At 40.2% G+C, this 20,600-nt stretch overlaps 1 protein-coding gene across 1 annotated transcript in view; it reads right to left on the bottom strand.

Moving 5' to 3' along the window:
- The window catches only part of SON (SON DNA and RNA binding protein), a 37,969-nt gene that overhangs the window by 13,405 nt on the left and 3,964 nt on the right, over positions 1-20,600 (bottom strand). Inside the window, exons 3-8 of the mRNA XM_035545836.2 lie at positions 9,943-20,319; positions 7,611-7,771; positions 6,818-6,958; positions 5,316-5,504; positions 864-974; positions 333-449 (exon numbers count right to left, since the gene is read on the bottom strand). Of these exons, the coding sequence (XP_035401729.1) occupies positions 333-449; positions 864-974; positions 5,316-5,504; positions 6,818-6,958; positions 7,611-7,771; positions 9,943-20,319 (11,096 nt within the window). The remainder of the gene's footprint in view (positions 1-332; positions 450-863; positions 975-5,315; positions 5,505-6,817; positions 6,959-7,610; positions 7,772-9,942; positions 20,320-20,600) is intronic.

The following is a 20,600-nucleotide window of genomic DNA, read 5'->3' as shown; positions in this document are numbered from 1 at the left end:
TAGTGATGGACCTACCACTGCAGCCATACCAGTATCGTGAATGTTGTTTCAGTGTTAAGTATGTATGAACTGACTCAAGTATCAGACGCACATCTTATTGCAGTACTCTAGACATTCAACTGAAATGTCATGATCAACGTCTTTAACGCACAACAAAATGAACACAGCAGCAGCAAGTAGCTAAATTGATCGAAGACAAAGATTTAACTCAGTCTCTTGTAGTTGACACATGCATTACCATAGGTTTTTAAAGCACATTTTTGGCATGTTCCGATACTTTCGCTGATATTTAATATGTGATATTTAGACAAGTATGTCTGCATAACTTCTACCTTTCTAATCCATGCTTGGGGACCACTGTTGGTTAGCTCATCCGAAGACAGTATCTGTGCTCCTGTACTTCCCGTGAACTGGCCAGGTATGGAGTTTGATTGAGCCCAGGCATCAATCTACAAAATAAAAGTCAATGTAAGATCTAAACAAAGATTTTGCACATTTTGTCACAACCATTTTCTATCGCTTCTCAATAGCTTTGATATGATTCTTCACTTGTATTTGGTAGTACGTTCATTAATGCTCATTTATATGCAGATATTTCAAAAAACTGAGTATCTTTTTATATTAGCCCTAAACCTTGAACTCTGAGCCTAGCAAGTTTCTGGTTCAATGTTAGTACTATGAAAGGCAAACTAACTACATTTTTTTTTTTTTTTTTTTAAGTATGTGCCCATAAGCTGAGCTTCCAAAAAAATTACTGAAGATGCATGTATGTGTATGTACAAATAGCAAATGCAGGTGGTATGAAGCATGAACATTTATACTTTTTAACTTCATCAAAACACTGATGAAAAAGTGCAACATACCTGTTCCTGTGCACGATTTAGCATGCACATGGCCTCTAAATCGAACGTGTTTTCATTAAGCCTTTTCTGAGCCAGTGCTCGATCATTCATGGCTGTAGTTATGTCCACGCCCTAGGAAGAAAAAGATGTATTTTAAAAATACATCAAACAATAATAATATCCCATCTGATCTGGAAAAAGCTGTTGCAGAACAAATATCACAAGTACTACAGAGTTGTTTTACACATCAAATAGTTGGTTTGGCATATAAACAGGCAATGTGAAAAAAAATTCCTGGGGCTACTTCTTATGTACATACACTGAGTTTTCCTAAACAAATCGAAAATCTGAAGTTAAACTGTAACACCCTGTTAATTTAGTATGATCTGTCCATAAAAAATATCTAAAGATTTATTTTCAGAGATCTATTTTGGTCACTGAAAGTTCTGGTTTTTAATACTTAGATGTTAGAGTTCAATGGAATCTTATTGACCAACAGAATTAAACATAATTTAACTAAAAAAAAACAGGCAAAGGCCTTCATATAGAGCTGTTTACGTGAGTACCATATTAAGTCACACTAAAACTTCAAGCTATACTACAGCAAGAATCACATGCATTCCATGGACTTGGCTTTAGTGCTTAAAAATCAACCTAAAAAAAAACCTGCATAAAAGTGAAACCAGACTTGCAGTTCACAAGATTGACTGTTTTGGAAAGGATTATTTATATCTGTGCTGCTAAACAAGAATAAAATTTAATGAAAAAAATAAAATTGAAACAATCTCCCACATAACCAAAATCATCTGGGTAAAAATATGAAACAAAGAAGCTCAATGAAAACCTCTGCTCTATGTGCACAGCAGCCAAGAAAGAAAACCAAAACATTTGGGTATGTTAGGACCTAACAAATTATGGCTAGTATACAGCTCTTATGTAAGTTCCTGTGCTTACTATTCAAATGCTATCTCCTTTATGGATTGAAGGGATAAAAACAACAATACTCAGAGACACGTGAAACTTAGTTGAACGCATGCATGTGAAGGAGACTGAAAGGGTTGGAACAGTTTAAATCATGGAAGAAACATAATAATCAAAACAGCAAATGGCACAGACAAAAATTAGGTGTTCTGTTTTTGTGTTTTGTTTGTTTGTTTGTTTTTCATTTGGTTTTGGTACTTCATATTACAACAGACTTATCTAGTATTAGTCAGCATCTCACAGCCTTAGCCTCTCACATTATACTAGAATAAAGGGCCAGTGGAAAAAAAATGAAACCAATTTAAAACTGACTCTGTTGAAAGAAGAATATAGCTAACCCACAAAATCCCTGCCACAAGAGACACATCAAGAATTTAGTAAATCCTGAAATAACAGTAACAGGCAGACAAAAAAGTCTACAATCACATGCAACACAGTAATTATTTTTGTATTCTGGCTATTAAATCTTAGTTTAAGATGGGGAAAGGTGATTTTTTTGTTGTTGTTACTGGTTTTTTACAGCTCAGGACAAAAAGTATTTCCTCCAGGAGCATCATTCCCTACCACGTTGCTAAAGCATCTGGCATTGACCAAGACAGACTCAAAAGCCTGTCTCATAAAGACTTCATTCAGACTCAAAGTCTGAAGAGTCTATGAAACTGACTTCAATGTTTATTTATTGTCCCAGATGACAAAAACAGACTATAAAAAAGGTGTAAGAACAATTAAAAGATTTTCTATCAATCACTCAACATGATAGTTATGTATGCAAAAGAATGTTCTTTGCAATATACACTATCTTTTATTAACAAGTTCCCCCTTATACAGTTCAAATAATTCTTTAAGGTTTTGTTTGTGAAACTGGTTCAGGAGATAAATGAAAGTTATTCTACTCACCAAAAGCTTCAATCCAGCAATACACATAGGCATGCAAGTAGTCCACTGAAATCACATTGGGACCACTCACATACTTAAACATACATGTGTACTTTAGTGCTTTACCGGACTGGGGCCTATTAGTAGATACCCTGGTTAGTTAGAATTCCCATACACTTTCCCCACATGGCCAGTCACCATTTTGGAGACCATCATGGCTTTGTATTATGTCAAGACACGCGATGGCAGCTTTGGATCTTGGAAAAAAAATCTCTGCTTGAAGTATGAAAAGTTGTTATTATTTAGTCAAGTAAAACAGTTTCAAGTTCAGCATGCTATTCTCTGTAAGAGTTCTGCCTTTCCAATCCTGAGTTTTAATAACATTTTCCCCACACACACAAATACTGAACCAAGCAGGAAAAAGTTGACAATAAAAAGACGAGCATTTTGTTACACACTTTGTTAGTCCACTGATACACTAAATGCATTTCCTGCATTTTAGATCAAGAGGGCTTCTCTGCATAATAGTCACCACTGTATATTCCAAACTTAAATCCAACGTTTTATCTCTGTACTTTCAAGCTTTCAAATATAACTTGTTCCTTCTACATTTCCCTGGCATCTACACGCATTCCAATACTTCACATTAATAGAGGCATGACTTTTTTTCTCCATCTTGTACCACCACAAACAACTGTTTTAATAAAACGTTAGGGTGTTAATATAATTTGTAATATTTTAGCAGGGCCATTTTAGGCTGTGTACAACTGTAACTAATCCTGTGACTTGAATAAATACATAATAATAAAACCAATTATGTGTTCACTTTTAGTATCAACACAGACTTGAATCAGAATTGTGACAACCAGACATCAAAATTAGCAAGCAAGCAAAACGAATGGAGGTAAATTGTATGTCAAACCTCCTTAAGATCGAAGCATGCTCCCTCACTACCCTTAGTCTAGGAGCAAGGGAGCTTATCTGGCTTATTATGCTCAACAGAAGCAATCTCATCCTCAAAGAGTCCCATAACCTTTAAAAAAAAAAGTCATAACATTAAGCAGAGAAGCACTCTGTTACCTTTCAAACTCCCTGGAGAAACGTACAGGGATCCTGCTCCTACAAGAATTTTCCTATAGTTCAAGATTAAGGACTGCCAAACACAATGGAATGGGTATGTTCTGCTGTCAGCTACTGACCCTTGAAATCACCCTTAACACAAACCACGTTAAGGTAAATGCAAATGAAAATATTTATTTACAAAATATATAAACAGACAAAATGGTTACAAGCATTTATAAGGATACATGTGACAGAAAGGAAAGCTATGTTGAATATATTTACCCCAATGCCATTTTTAAAGGCTTCTTATACATAATCAATACACAAATCATCAGCGCTTGTCTAACCCCATTTGTCAAATGCCTCCTGTCTTTGGCAACCTGAATGTGGACATCTACACAGTTTGCCTGAACCAAGCTTATCATTAATTACTTGAAGGACAAGACTTTTTACCACCTGGTAAAAACATGGCCAAGTATTAGCTTAAAATGTTCCTACCCTATGGGCTTTTTTTAAAAAAAAAATACATACACTTGTAACTGGGAATGATATTCTGTACAAACATTTCAGAACATTTGTCTCATTAGTGGCTCTTGACACAGACCAGACAGCAGTTAATATCTACAGTGAGACAACAGTGAATTTCAGTGCCTGACCCTCAAACTCTGACTTTGAGGTGTACAATGGAAGTGTCTGTTGATTGTGTTAAATTCACTGACTTTGGTGCTGTAAAAAACACAGAAGAAAATACCAACTGTGCTTCAGGAAGTGAATTGTACAATCTTAGAATATCATTGAAAAACGAAATGTACCAAGGTGAAAAATGATTTTATCAGAAATTGAAAGCAAGGCTTTCTTATTTACTTGCTTTGAAAGGTATGAGAGAACAAGTCTTTAGATGCAATAAGGTGACATCAACTTGGAAAAAATAGAAATATCTTAAATAATTTACTTAATTACAAAAACCCCAACAAAATATCCTTTTGAAGACATCTCAAGGGGAAAAATATTTTTTTTCCAGTTTATTATACATACAATTAGATTTTCCTTTAGAAGGTCATATGGAAGACAACTGTATAAGAAAATGGGACTATAAAGTTGAAAAAACGAGTAGATACATTCAATGAAACAGCAGTTTTAAAAACTACTTTCAAATCTATTTTTAACGGATTACATTCCAATTCAATGTTATTGCTCTAACATTGGTAGGACAACTTTACTTATTACTCATTTTATTAAAATCCCTTCCAAGAAAATGGGTAAGAATCTTGCTTTTCAATCTTCAAGCAAAAGTTTCAATTCTATTGAGACAACAAAGTTGCTACTTGACAAAAGCACACAGTATGGGTACAGGATGCTTTCATCATTTCATCATTGCTCAAACAAACACGGTGAGCAAACTTGAAGACTGCAGCAGTTCAGCTAATCAGCTTATTAGAGTGCCAAATACTACCTATGCACACGTTTTTTTTTCACAGGCTGCTGTTTGGCACCAGACTGACCAGGTAATGGTTTCTTTTTTCTTAAAGTATATGCTCTCCTCCCCTTCCTTACCTCAATGGATGGTTTGGGGAAAACATCATCCTTGCTATCTTCTTTGCCTTTTTCAACTGGAACCCATTCTCCATAGACACTATCTGCTTCTTTTTTCCTATGCTGAGACCCAGATGAAACAGGAAATTCCTTTGACAGGCTGACCTGATTTTTTGGTTGTGGTGGTGGTGCTGGTTTTATGCTGGGAGTCTTAAAAAAAAAAAAAAAGTTGGAAAAAGTTAGAACCTGAAAAAACACAACACTTGCAGCATGTCTTTGAGAAATAGCGTATTGCATATACACTTGCTATTAATACTTAGTTTTCACAAAACAGTCATCCTGGTTACTAATATCAAACTCAAAGCAGTTTTACTTTTAGTGCAGATCTAAAAAACATGTAAGAGCAACAAACTGCAGTATAGGAAGAAACAGAAGCTATAATCTCTTAAACCGGCTTTGTCAGCCAAAAAAAAAAGAAAAAAGCAAAACCTCACTCTTACAGTTAATCTCCTGGCTTTCCTTCCACACCATCACTGATAGAACAATCTTAATTTGTCACACATGCTTTCTGTAGTGCCATCTGTCCCCTGCCTGCCCACCCCAACACACCCAAATTCTGGGAAGAAAAAAAAAGTGTCTGCGATACCCATATGATGATAAAAAGCTCTACATTATTATCTATATAGAAAGCAGTTTTCAACCTTTTCAGTTTCTAGTATTTTTTAATAGCAACGTGGATATCTAAGTAAAATAAGCCTATGAGACTTTTCCTTAGAACGTTTCTCTAATATCTTAATAGGCCACAGAAATCTCTGATGGGTTCATCTGGCAAGAGACAAACAGAACCCACACAAGCTGATAACATTGGGTAAATTCCTACTATCAAAGGAACATGGATATGAACAGTAATTAAGTCTAGAACAAAGAAAAAATGGGAAAGGATGACTCTAAATGGGTCAAAGCTGTGGAGAACAGGTACAGCAGCCCATGACCACTAAACAACAATCCTCTTCAGAGCCTACATGGAACCCCAAGATTTCCTGAGTTTCATCGTACCGCTGCTAATGGTATGATATAAAGCATAAATTTATTTCTACCTTACATTTTCTGTAAATATGTATTACTACTGATATTGCATACATCATAAACTATATTTATTAATACATATAAATATACATTTATATTATTATATTTATATTTTCACTTTGCATATTAATACTTTTACAGTACTTTATACTCTGAAAAATCAGGGCGAACTTTCATGGCCACAAAAAATCCTAAACATGCAGCTGAAAAATATACCTAGACATATTCTAATCCATGCTTCAAAGCATACGAATACCACATGCATATGCAGAAAAGGTCCCTCATTTTATTCTTTCCAACATGCTCATGTCCTGAAAATGTCACCACAAACTCTGACAAAGCAGCCCTCAAAAAGCAGCAGTCAAAAGGAAGGAGTTTAATGGGACATTTACACCCTCTCAATAGCAAACATCATTGCAAATCACAGAAGTACTCACACTTAAATTGAAAAAAATAGGTTTGGGTTCATTGAGCTTAAAGGGGTGATTATAGAAAGGACGTTCTTCCTCCTCTTCATCAGAAACATGAGGCTTATTCACTATCACATCATCTGTGCTTTGAGCAATCTTCTTGCATTTCTGGGAAAAAAAAAGATATCAAGGGAAATAACATTTGTAAATAAACCTGGATCTTTCAACCAAAATGGACAACACTTTTACAAATAACATTTTTCTTCTCTAAAGTAGGAGGTATAATCTGAGAAAATCCTTTAGGAATGTTACCAATATATGTACTTTTGACTTCTTTACACACATTATCAAATACATTCCTAAGTTTGCTAGGCACTCATGCACCAAACAGCATAGACAAACTGTTAAATCCAATCTGAAGAAAACTGTAAAACTAGCTAGTTTCAGAATGCGTGCCAAAGGCTGCAAGGTTGTCTGGCATCCCACAATCCGATAGGACTTAACTGTATAAAAAATTGCCTATAAACTCACGAAACTACTACACAGGAAAACCTTGGAATTAATAGTTAATAATACTGCCTCAATTCCACCAGGAGTGCAGAAACCTAGTCAGAAGCAACGGCTCTAAAAGATCTCAGATTTCTTCTGAAATATTTTGAGGTTGGCAAGGTACACAACACATCCCCATGTTATATTCAACGGGAGTTTGACCTAGTAACTCATAACCACTATAGGCATACTGCAGCCCAGATCGGTTTACCTAGCAGTCACAAAAAATAGCTTTCTTATTTTCAAGTTTAGCATTGTTGTTCTCACTTACCTCAGTGAGCTCCTTTAGTGTATCTCTTGACGACTTCTGACTGGCTTTGTCATCCTTCTTTTGAGATAACATAGGCATCAGGCTTGGTGGTAAAGGAACACCAGACTTTGCACACATGGCAGCTGCATTAGCTTTGGCTATTTCGAGTAGCTGGGCCTTGTCTTAAAAAAAAAATAAAATAAAAAACACGATTTTTTAAAAATCCTAATATTTTAGTAATAAATAAGCATTTCTAGCAAACTAAAAGTCTAAACAAAGAAAGTTAACCTCACTGTGCATTTTGATGTTCCATGAGAATAACTCAAATTTTAGTTGCTCCAGACCTTTTTTTTTTTTTTTTTTTTAATTTGGTCTATCCAGCAGACAAGTGAAATTAAAAATTTTACACAAAGCACAGGAGTCCAAACTTCAGAACTTAAATCCCCATAATCCCAAAAGTTCTATTTGTTATTCTTGATGCCTATTTTACTTCATCAACTCATTGTCATCTTCAAAGTAGTCTCATTTCCAGACATCTTAAATTCCAAAGTCTACTTTGAAAACCATTCAAAGGCCTTGAGGAAGGCCCTAGACTGACAGCTACTTACAACCAATAACAGAAGAAAAGCGCCGAATAAAAAAAGCAGTTCCCTAAAATACAATTATATACAAAACTGTTACTAAAACAGAATTTCACTTCATCAAGGAAAAAAAAGCATTTGTGGCCCTATCAGAGAAACAGGGAGTGAAAATGAAGTATACCTTGTTTGATCTGCCTGCTTGCAAATAAGTAAGTCGCCACTACCTCTGCAAACATAAAGTTTAACAAAAATCCTAAAAGGATAACATTCCTTTACTACTTAAGCAATAGAAATATATCCAAGCTTGCTGCATAATCAGAGCATCAAGGCAGACTCTAAAAACGCTTTATACAAAATGATGTTCTGTCCAAATACTTCTCTAGGGCATTCATGGTAACTTTTTTGAGACAGGAATAAAAAATCCTAAGTTCCATGAATGGAGCTTACTATACAAGAGCTCATCTCAAAATGAGATGTTTCTTTATGAAACTTATGATTTAAAGGAACTAGAAGGCATCTCTTCCTCCAGTCATAGAGAAGTGATGTAGGTTCATTAGGATTTTTTCTTATTTTCAAATCAGCTGGGTTTGGCAACGTTTTCAGAAACAAGTTTCCCTTCTCATTACATTTTGAACATTAACCTACCAAAACTCCAGCAGGAGTAACTGACATGTATGTGACCACAGCAAGGAACGTAGTCCATAGCCACGTCAAAAAGCAAAGCATGGTTTCTCACACTACATGAGAAACAAAGTTTATGGCCATAAACCTGGCGCTTAGAGTGTTACTCGTTTCTGTGTAGTGCAAGAAAAAGAACTGGAAGAAATCTTGGTCCAACATTGATTTCCATACTGTAAGATCTGCATCATTTGGTATCATACCCTAGCAGTCTGAGGCCTTGCCTGCAAGTAAACCTCAAACTACAAAACCCCAAGAAACAGCCACTATTGACACAGCAAACCTGAACTAAGCAAGCTAGAAACTAGCCATTTACATCAATTTTATTATTAATTTAATATGGTTAAGAACACAAAATATGTTAACTTACACGAGGAAGCTAAAGTATAATTCAGTATGTTAATTCCAACTGGGAGTATCTGAAAATCCAACTGTAGTAGAAATAATCATGGGACAACTAATCTCACCTCAAGATTCAAGAGTACAATCAAGAAAAAAAATTGCATTTCCAAGCCCATAAAAATGTGCAGCATAGCCTATCAATCCTCCATATCACGCATTTGGTCGATAGTTCAACAACGTCCCTCTTAATATAGCAAAGCTTTTGAATATCAAATACAAAAGTGGAAAAGAGACAAGAATAAAAGAAACACAGAAACAAGTTACAGCCAACAACAGAGCTAAGAACTCCCTAGCTGGCATTTACTTTCACATGTTCTTTCATTCCCAGTTTGTTCTCAAGAAAACTAGAAATTCTTAACTTTCTTAGAGACTACTTGACCTTTACCAATAGTTACAATGAACAGTGTTCCTCAACACTGCAGCAGACTACCTTTGCATAAAAGCTTTGAAGTATATTTATATATATAAACTTTATACATGTATCGTTGCTTTAAATGCACTTCCATCCAAATGGGAAGTGCAGATTCAGGTTCAACATGAAAGTTTTCTTACTCAAAGTTACTGTTTAAATATAATGCAGAAAATGACTTCAATAAATTCCTTATGAATGCCACAAAGATGTGTTAAAATAAGACTGTGTAAACAAAGTACTGTGCAATTATGAAACCACTAAAAATAAAGTTATCACTTACCCAAGTCCGTAAGACGTTTAGGTGACCTGCTTGAAAATCTTTCTGATGATCTGGACCTACGACGATCAGGTGATCTGCTGTAACCCCTTCTTCTCCCTGAAGACCTTGATCGCCGCAGTCGAATTGGTGACCTACTAGAACTCCGTCTTCTTCCTCTTGACCTCGATCGCCTTTGACGAATAGGTGTTCGACTCCTGCTCCGTAATCTGAGGGATATCCTACGATCTCTTGAATCTGATCTTCTTCTTCTCCTATCAGCAGATCTTGATCTATTTCTCTGAGATCTTTTGCGTCTGTCTCTAGATAAAGAACGCCGCCTTCTTGATGCTGACCTTGACCTACTCCTTCTTCTGTGCCTTGAACGTGACAACGAGCTAGATCTAGAGCGACGATTAGATTTTGATCTTGATGTTCTTCTCCTTGTTACAGATCTGGAGCGATTCCGTCTAGAGCGAGATTCTGTATCATATCTCTGGGATCTGCGCTGGGAAGACCTGGAGCGTCTGCTTCTCGATCTCCGTGAAGACTCTTTGTCTGCTGCTTTTTCAACAGATTTGGACAGACTCCTCTGCCGAGCAGTGGACCTGGAGCGTCTACGTCTAGATCTCCGTGAAGACTCTTTGTCTGCTGTTTTTTCAACAGATGTTGACCGACTCATTTGGCGAGCAGTGGATCTGGAGCGTCTACGTCTAGATCGCCGTGCAGACTCTTTGTCTGCTGCTTTTTCAACAGAAGTGGATCTACTTTTCTGGCGAGCAGCAGACCTGGAGCGTCTATGTCTAGACCTCCGTGAGGACTCTTTGTCTGCTGCTTTTTCAACAGATACGGATCGACTCATTTGGCGAGTAGGAGAGCGTCTGCTTCTAGATCTTCGTGAAGACTCTTTGTCAGATATTTTTTCAACAGATTCAGACCTAGATTTCTCACGTTCAGAAGACTCAGAACGCCTACTTTCAGACATAAAGGAAGAGTCCTGTCCCTCTGACTTCTCAAGAGGCATAGAACACGACTCCTGGTGTTTGTCTTCAACTGCCAAAGAGGGCTCCATATCCTCAACTTCTTCACCTGTGGTAGACCCTTGGTCATCTGATGATGTGGAGTCTCTTCGTTCAGCTGTCAAGGAAGGCTCTACATCATCTGCTTCTTCACCAGTGGTAGACCTTGATTCACGTCCATCAGGGGATGTGGAACGTCTATGTTCAGTTGTCAAAGAAGGCTCCATATCCTCTACTTCTTCACCAGTGGTAGACCTTGAATCATGCTCATCGGAGGACGTGGAGTCTCTTCGTTCAGCTGTCAAGGAGGGTTCCACATCCTCTACATCTTCACCAGTGGTAGATCTTGATTCATGTTCATCTGAGGATGTGGAGTGTCTACGCTCAGCTGTCAAGGACGGCTCCCGGTCCTCTGCTTCTTCACCAGTGGTTGATCTTGACTCACGTCCATCAGGAGACACAGAACGTCTATGGTCACCTCCCGAAGAGGGCTCCAAATCCTCTACTTCTTCACCAGCGGTAGACCGTGACTCATGCTCATCCGAGGACACAGAGTCTCTACGTTCAGCTGTCAAGGAGGTCTCCCGATCTTCTCCTTCTTCACCTGTGGTGGACCTCGACTCACGCTCATCAGAAGATGTGGAGTCTCTTCGTTCACCTGTCAAGGAGGGTTCCACATCCTCTACTTCTTCCCCAGTGGTAGACCTTGACTCATGCTCATCAGAAGAAACAGAGGATCTGCGTTCCGTTGTCAATGGCTGTTCCAAATACTCTGCTTCTTCACCACCGCTAGACCTTGACTCATGCTCATCGGGGGATGTGGATCGCCTATGTTCAGATGTCAGAGAGGCCTCTCTATCTTCCATTTCCTCATCTATGACAGATTTCTGGTCATGGCCCTCGGGGGACACAGATCGCCTATGTTCAAAAGTCAAAGAGGACTCTAGAGCCTCTTCCTCCATGGGAGATTTCAGCTCATGGCTGTCATGATATGGGGATGTGGAATGTCTACATTCAGATGTTGAAGAGGGCTCTAGATCCCCTGTTTCTTCACCAGGAACAGATTTCACACTGTAGCCATCAGGGGACATGGAGCATCCTCTTTCAGGCAGTATATGCATTTCATCATCCATCTTTTCAACAGGCATGGATTTCAAGTCACTAACATCTGGGGACATGGAAGCTCTATCATTTAACGTTAAAGGTTCAAGACCACCCGCTTTCTCAACAGTGAGGGATCTCAACCTCTGGCCATCAGGGGATGCTGTATGTTCTCTTTCAGGTGTTAGAGAGAAGTCCTGCACCTCTTCTTTTTGAATAGTGGTGAATCTTACCTCCTGGCTCTCAAAAGACAAAATATGGTCATTTTCAGATGTTAAAGAATCCCTATCCTCTGTTTTCTCAGCCTGAGTCAATCTTTGTTCATATCTTTCAGGGAACAGAGCATGATCATTTTCATACGTCAGAGAAGGTTCTTTATCCTCTGCTTTTTCAGAAGGGCTAGAATGCAGCTCCTGAACTTCAGGAGACATGGTACATTCACCTTCAGACAGAGACAACTCCTGCACCTCTGTTTTTCCAACAGTAGATTGCAACTCCTGGCTATCAGTGGACATTGAACTTTCACTTTCAGATGTTTCAGAATGTTCCCCCATTTCTTCTTTTTCAACATGGCTGGATCTTGAATCACGGCCTTCAGGAGATACATCATATTCATTTTCAGACAGCACAGAACAATCCTGCGTTTCTGTTTTTTCAACAACAGATGACAACTCCTGCCTTTCGGGGGATGCAACATATTCACTACTTGATATTAGAAAAGGCTCCTGCACCCCTTTTTTTTCAGCAAGGGTAGACCGTACTCCCTGGCCTTCAGGGAATGTGGGATATTCACTGTCAGATGTCAGAGAAGGTTCTTGCACCTCTTTTTCAGCAGGGCTGGCAGTCATCTCTTGACCCTCAGGGGACAGAGCATATTCATTTTCAGACAGCAGAGAATGCTCCTGTACTTCTGCTTTTTCAGCAAGGGAAGACTGCAATTGTTGGTCTTCAGAGTACAAAGCATATTGATTATCAGGTACTGCAGAAGGCTCCTGGACCTCTACCTTCTCAGGAGAGCTAGACCTCAGTTCCTGGTGGTCCCAGGATACAGCACATTCATTTTCACATGTCAGAGCAGGCTCTTGCACTTCAGTCTTTTCAAAAGGGGGCGACAGCAATTCCTGGCTCTCAACAGACACTGAACATCTTTCTTTAGCCAGATACAGTTCCCGCGCCTCTGTTTTTTCAGTAAGGGTTGATGTCAACTCTGGGCCATGAAGGCCCACTCTGTACTCATTTCCAGGTATCTGTGAAGGATCCTCTACCTCAGCTTTCTTGAAAGGGGTGTGTGTCAACTCATGAACATCAGAGGAAACAAAACATCTACTTTCCAGTATCAGAGATGGCTCCTGCACCTGGATTTCTTTATCAGAGGCAGATCTCAACTTGTGTCCATCAGAGGATGCAATGTACTTCAGTTCAGAGGGCAAAGATGACTTCTGTGCTTCTACTTCTTCAGTTCGGGTAGCTCTCAATTCATTACTACCAGGCAATGTGAAAAGCCCACCTTCAGATGTATGAGAATGCACTGTGGCCTCCAATTTTTCAGTAGGTATGCTTACTGATCCCAAAACATCAGTGGACTTTAAGAATCCACTTTCCAGTGGAAAAGGAGGCTTCTGCATCTCCCGTCTTTCAGCTGCAGTGGATGTCAGTTCACAGCCTTCAGGGGAAATAAAACACCCACGTTCAGGAGCCACTGACAGTTCTGAACCTTCTGTTTTCTCAAAGTAACTGTATTTTGACTCACGGCCATCATGGCACACAGGAATTTCACTTTTAGACATCAACAATGATTCTGTAACCTCAGTTTTTCCAGCAGACAGGTATCTTGATTCATGTATTTCAGAAGACTCAAAACAGCCAACTCCAAGTACTTGTGAAGATGCTGGACCGTCTAAATTTTTCTCAGCAAATGAACTGGACTCACAAGCTTCAGAAGACTTGCAGCTTTGTCCTACAGTTGTCAGGACAACTTCCTGCATTTTTGCAGAAGATGGAGTTGAAACGCAGTCATCTGTGATCTCAACAGGACCACGCTCAGATGTCAGGGAAGCATCTGGAGCCTTTACTTTTCCATCAGGTGACTCGAAGGACCCACCTTCAGACGTCAACGGAAGCTCCTCTGTTTGTGCAGCAAAGCTGGATGCTGATTCATGTCTGTCAGGAGTCTTGAAAGATCCATCATCAGAAGCTAGAGAAGGATCCCGCATCTGGTCCTTTCCAACTGGCAAGGAGGCTGACTCATGGACATCAGGGAACTCAGAGCACTGAACAACTTCAGGTGCTAAAAAAGGTTTTTGAACTTCTGCTGTTTCAAAAGACAGTGACCTTGACTCAATGCTGTCAGCCAACTCAGAAGAGCCACTTTGAGGTACCTGCAAAAACTTCTGAAGCTCTGCTTTTTCAACAGGGATGTGTCTCAATTCATGACCGTCAGGCAAGTCAGAAAGTAAACTTCCAGACATCAGAGAGGACCCCTGAACCTCCATTTTTTCAGAGGACAAGGAGATTGACTTGCCATCATCAGAAGATAAAGAGAATCCACTTTCAAGTGTCGGAAGAGGCTCTGGACCCTCTATTTCTTTGAGAGATGTAGATCTTGACTCATCTTCATGGGACGTGGAAAGCTGAAATTCTGTTAAAGTTGTCTCTGGACCTCCTCTTTTTTCAACAGATGAGGATGTTGATTTGGATGCTGAGAAAGCAAGTTCAGGTAGTGATGAAGATTCCAGAGCTGCTGCTTTTTCAGTTAGCATGGACCCTACATCAGAGCCATAAGGTGCGGTTGATCCATTTTCAAGTGTTACAGACAGCTCTGAAGACTGTGTGTTTTCAACAGATCTCTGCTCCTGGTCATCTGGGGTTTTGGAGCTATCATGTTCAGACACCACAGAAGACTGCAAATCTGCTGTTTTTTCAACAGAGGACAAGCTTGTCTCAAGACTATCAGAAGTTTTGGAGTATCTACTTTCTAACGATGGTGGCAGCTCTGGGCCATTTACTCCTTCAAGAGACAAAGCTGACATGGGACCATTAGAAGATTTGGAGGAGCTGCCTTCACTTGTGAAAGGTTCAGGACCATCTACTTTCTCAAGACACGTGTTTGACTCTTGATGTTCAGAAGACTCTGCATGCTTGCTACTGCATTTTGCTGAGGATAACTTACTCTCTCTTTTTTCTACAGATTTGGATGTTGACTTAACGCTGTCAGAAGATTTGGAACGCTTTCGTTTGGATTTCTTTGAAGATTCTTTGCGCTTTTTTTCTACAGACCTAGACCTAGACTTGTAACGTTCAGAAGATTTTGAGCGACGACGCTTAGATTTTCGTGAGGACTCTTTCTTTTTTTCCACTGATTTGGATCTAGACTTGTAACGGTCAGAGGACTTTGAGCGCTGACGTTTAGATTTCCGTGATGATTGCTTTCGATCTCTTTTTTCTGCTGATCTGGATCTAGACTTGTAGCGGTCAGAAGACTTGGAGCGCTGACGTTTAGATCTTCTTAGAGACGCCTTCCGACCCCTCTTCTCAACAGATCTAGACCTTGATTTCGAACGATCAGAGGAACCAGACCCTCTATGTCTGAACCTCCATGAGTACTCTTTGCCCCCTCTTTTTTCTGAAGACCTGGATCTAGATTTAGAACGGTCAGAGGACCTGGAACGCCTGCGCCGGGATCGCCACGATGACAACCTGCTCCCTCTCTTTTCTACTGACTGTGATTTAGACCTGTAGCGGTCAGAAGACCTGGATCGTCTGCGTCCGGACCTTCGGGTCTTTTCCACTGACCTGGACTTAGACCTGTAGCGGTCAGAAGACCTGGAACGCCTGCGCCCAGACCTTCGGGTCTTTTCCAGTGACCTGGACTTAGACCTGTAGCGGTCAGATGACCTGGAACGCCTGCGCCCAGACCTTCGGGTCTTTTCCACTGACCTGGACTTAGACCTATAGTGGTCAGAAGACCTGGAACGTCTACGCCTGGACCTTCGGGAAGACAGTCTGCTCCCTCTCTTTTCTGCTGATCTGGATTTAGACCTGTAGCGGTCTGAAGACCTGGAACGTCTGCGTCTGGATCTTCTGGAAGACAATCTGCTCCCTCTCTTTTCCACGGATCTGGATTTAGACCTGTAGTTGTCAGATGACCTGGAACGTCTGCGCCCAGACCTTCGGGTCTTTTCCACTGACCTGGACTTAGACCTGTAGCGGTCAGACGACCTGGAACGTCTGCGCCTGGACCTCCGGGAAGACAATCTTCTCTCTCTTTTCTCCACAGACCGGGATCTAGATTTGGAATGCTTTTTTCTGGAATCTGAATAGTTTCTGCTCCTAGAACGCGCTCTTTTAGAGGTCACACGCCTGGAAGTAGAACGTGACCTTGATTTTTTCTTCCGCTTCCTAGACCTGGACTGGGACTTGGAGCGACTCCTTTTTTGCTTCTTTGCATCATGTTTACTCTTTTCACTGCTTCTATGGCTGCTTTTATCAACTTTCTCAAGCCTCATCAGAGTCTCCCTCATTCGTGCCGCCACATCAGGCTGCACATCAGATGTTTCTGAATCTCTCGCTTCTGATGCCTCTTCTGCAGCCGCTTCTTTGTCAGTCTCAGCTTGCAGAATTACTTCCGACTGACTTGCCTCTGCCCCAAGTACTGGAACTTCTTCTGTAATAGACTCAAGTACCGGAGCTGCTTCCAAATCCTTTGTGTCTGCCTCTGACCCCACAGCTGCTTCTGCTTCTTTCAGCTCTACAACAGTCTCAGGAACAGGAGTTGCTTCCAAATCTTTTGTTTTTGCTACACTAGCTGGAGCTGCTTCCAACTGTCCTGTGTCCATGATTATTTGGGATTCAGGAGTCCCCGCTGAATGTGAAGAACTAAAAGCTGTTTCTGAAGCTGACACAGATTCTGGAGTAATCTCTTGACCACTTACTGCTACAAAAGGCTCTGATGCTGAAGTTTGCTCTGCATCTTTCTTCTCAACAAGTATGCCATATTCCTGAGCCTGATGAGGAATTCTCACATCCTCCATTTGTTGACACTGCCCCACTTCTGAATGTTGTACTTCTGCAGCCACTTCACGTTCCAGCATTGTTTCCAGACCTTTTGTGTCCCCAGTTTTTGGAACTGCTTCAGAAGATTTCATTTCAGCAGCACTCAACACTTCTGGAGCTTCTTCTGTACTTTTCCATTCTGCAGTAGGTTTGGCTTCAAAAACTGCTTGCAGATGTTCTCGCTTTTCAGCATGCAAAAATTCTGGAATAGCTTCTGAATGTTGTTTTGTTACAGTGAATGTTTCTGAAGCACCCTCTAAAACATTCATCACTGCCACTTTTTCAGATGTTTGTGAAGCTTCCAAATCTTGGATATTCATGTGTACCTCAGACTCTCTGACTGTTTCAGAACCTTCCACTTCTGCTGTTGTGGATTCTTTCATACCTTCCAACAACCTCACTTCTCCGGCTTCTGATGCTGGCTCCAAATATTTTGCCTTCATTCCTTTCTCGGTTTCTGAAGCTTCTTCCAAATCTTTTACATCAATCATAGGTGACGCCTCAAGTTTTTTTGTGCCTGTTCTCCTTGTTGCAATTACATATTCTACAGTAGGTCCCTGAGTTCTCACATCTGTTGAAATCATAGATTCCGAAGTTTCTTTCAAGTTTCTCACTTCTGTCACTGTTTCTGATGCTATACTTATTTCTGCTCTTGGCAAAGACTCTAATACTGCTTCTGAATCACCTACCTGCTCCTGCAAAGGTTCTGGAGTAGTTTTGCAATACTCTGCTGCTTTGATAGCCATGTATTCTACTGCTGTTTCAATTTCGCTTGGCTTACGTCCAGTCCCATATTCTACAGTTGCTCCCAATTCTTGCATGTGTACAGATTTTGAATTTGTTTCCGAAGTAGTCATTGCTACTCTTTGCACAGGTTCTAGTACTACTTCTTTGCTCATTTTTGCTTTGTTCATATCTTCCACCTCAGATACCAAATTTGTTCCCCAGTCTTGCATTAATGTCCTTGTTTCAGATCCCACAGCCATTTCCAGATTTTTCATCTGTATTAAGCATGACGTTTTTGAACTTGCTTCTGCACCTTTTACCTCTGCAACTGCCTCAACTTCTGACAAGTTGTCTAAACCTCTCACTTCTGTAATGGCAGAACTTGCAGCTACTTCAGAATCCTTTATCTCCCCTACAACCACATGCATCATTTCTGTAACTGGTTCCTTTCTTACATGCGCAATCACCGATTCGGAAGTCCTCTCTGACCTTTCTTCTGCAGCCAGAAGTCCTGGATTTGCTTCTAAGACTTTACTGCCAATTTTGGCTTCAGAATACACACTTTCTCCTAAGCCCCGTGCACCTACAAGGGCTCCAGGCTGCAAGACTGCTTCCAAAGTTTTCATCTTTGCTCTACCCAGAGACTCCGGATCTCCTAAATCTTCTGAAGCTTTTATAACTCCCATTTGCAAAGACGGTGAAGTTGCTCCTAAAGTTTTTGATTCTACCACAGTCATTGGTCTTAAGACTCCTGCTGGACCTTTCATTTCTTCTTTCTGCAAAGACAGTGGAGTTGCTTCCAAACCTCTCATGTTTGATTCACTCTCAGAAGTTTTTGAAGCGTAAGTATTTTCCAGTTGCAGAGTAGCTTGACTTGTTTCTAGATTTTTTGTTCTTGTCACTGTCACAACATCCATGGTTGCTCGTGGACCTTGAAAACCCTCCACCATCTGGATTTCTGGAACTGTTTGGGGAATGAGAGTCTGCACAGCAGCTACGGGTTCTGAAGTTGCTTGCAAACCTTTTGTCTCTGCAACCACATTCACATCTGTCAAGCCTCTCGTTTCTGTGAAGACTTTAGGTTGCAGGAACGCTGTTGCAGAATCAGGAGTTCCTTCACCTTTTGCTATCATACCTGGAGGTTTCATGACTGTTTCCAAGGTTTTTGGCTTTACCGCACCAACTGGTTCCAGAACTTTCTCCAAAGCTCTCACATTTTCAATATGCACATAGCCTCCAGCTGGTTCAATAGCCTTCACTGTTGTAACAGCCCCTGCTGCTAGGGGTATTTTGGCACTTTTCATTTCCACCTGGGTTATAGCAGTTGCTGTAGATATTTTAAAAGAATGTTGCAAAGCTGCATCTGGGTCTGTTTTATTTTTAACATCTCCCATCATAGCTACAGGTTCCAAGGCTGCTGCCAAGACGCTTGAACTTTCCATGGAGCTGCACTGTGCCACTCTCAAATTATCAGATAAAACTGGGGGATTCAGGACTGGTTCCGGAGTTCTACTTACACCCCCTAATTCAGTTGCTCCTATAATTTTCACTTCTTCCATGGCCACAGACATGTGAGCTGCCTTCACAGTATCGAGATCTGCCTGATTTGCAGATTTAGGAATTGTTGTCACATCACTTGTCAAAGACACAGATTCTGAAGTTGTTTCCAACACTTTCACTCCTCCCTGGGCCATAGATTTTAGAGATGCTTCTGAATATTCCAGCACCCCCATGGTCTGAGATTCCAAAGCTTTTACTTCCCCAGTGCCTTTAGACCTCAAAGCACTCTCTGTACCTTTTAGTGCTTCTGTCACCTCTGAAGGTAGAACTGCTTTCTGAAGTTCAGATTTGTTGGCAACTGCAGATGGGATGCTAGACGAAGCGTTGCTTCCAGTAACGAAAAAGTCACCCTTTTCACTCACATTAACAGCTACAGGATAAATATTTTCGTAAGACTGTTTAATTTGTTCTTCTCTAGTGCAAATTTGAGCTTGAGTCATACTAGCATTTTGTTGGATATCAAATTGGCTGCCTTCTAAATTAAACTGAGGATCTGTTGCACACAAAGTCCCCTTCTCACTTCCAAGATTTTCTGTAGATGGCTGAGAATCAGTTCTCAAATGAGAAACAAGTCCTAAAGCTTGTCTATCAAGCTCCTCACTTGCTTTTAAGCACAGTTCTTCTGGCTGCATCTGGACAGCCAGATTTGCATCTCCAAGTCCTCCATGCTGTACGCTCAATTTGGAGCTTGATTTCTCTGGCATCGAGTGAGAAGCAGGCTGTAAGTCTGCATGCTCTCCATGACGTGCACTCAACTTTGACTCCTTTGGCTGCTTTTTATGCTTCTTCTCTTTCTTCCTTTTCTTCTTCTTTTTCTTCTTCTTCTTGCTTTTGTGTTTTTTGTTCTTTTTTGATTTTTTTCTAGGAATTTCATCTTCACCTTCAGCAGTAGAGCTTCTTTTTGTAGACTGAGTACTACTGTTCACAGTATTTTTGTCTACATCTAGAAAAGAAAATGATATTTTCCTTGTAAATATTATTAAAACTACATTTAAAAAATCTTTTAGGCTAGTAACCAAGTACATGGAAAAAAGGTACAAAAAAAATTAAACTTAGCACCCATGCCTTCTTCACTAAACTACTATACACAACTGGCATACACTCCCTCTTCTGCACTCTTACCTTTCCTCTCAGTAATCACTGTAAGTAAAAATAAGTAATTCTGCTTTCAAACGGCTAAGCGTTTTTGGTCAGCAACACAGTTCTACTGGGAACACGATGCTT

This window comes from Cygnus atratus, chromosome 1 (assembly GCF_013377495.2).
Source record: "Cygnus atratus isolate AKBS03 ecotype Queensland, Australia chromosome 1, CAtr_DNAZoo_HiC_assembly, whole genome shotgun sequence".
In the NCBI taxonomy this organism is placed as follows: domain Eukaryota; kingdom Metazoa; phylum Chordata; class Aves; order Anseriformes; family Anatidae; genus Cygnus; species Cygnus atratus.
The sequence above is the reverse complement of the archived record's forward strand: the minus strand, read 5'-3'. Positions and strand labels throughout refer to the sequence as shown.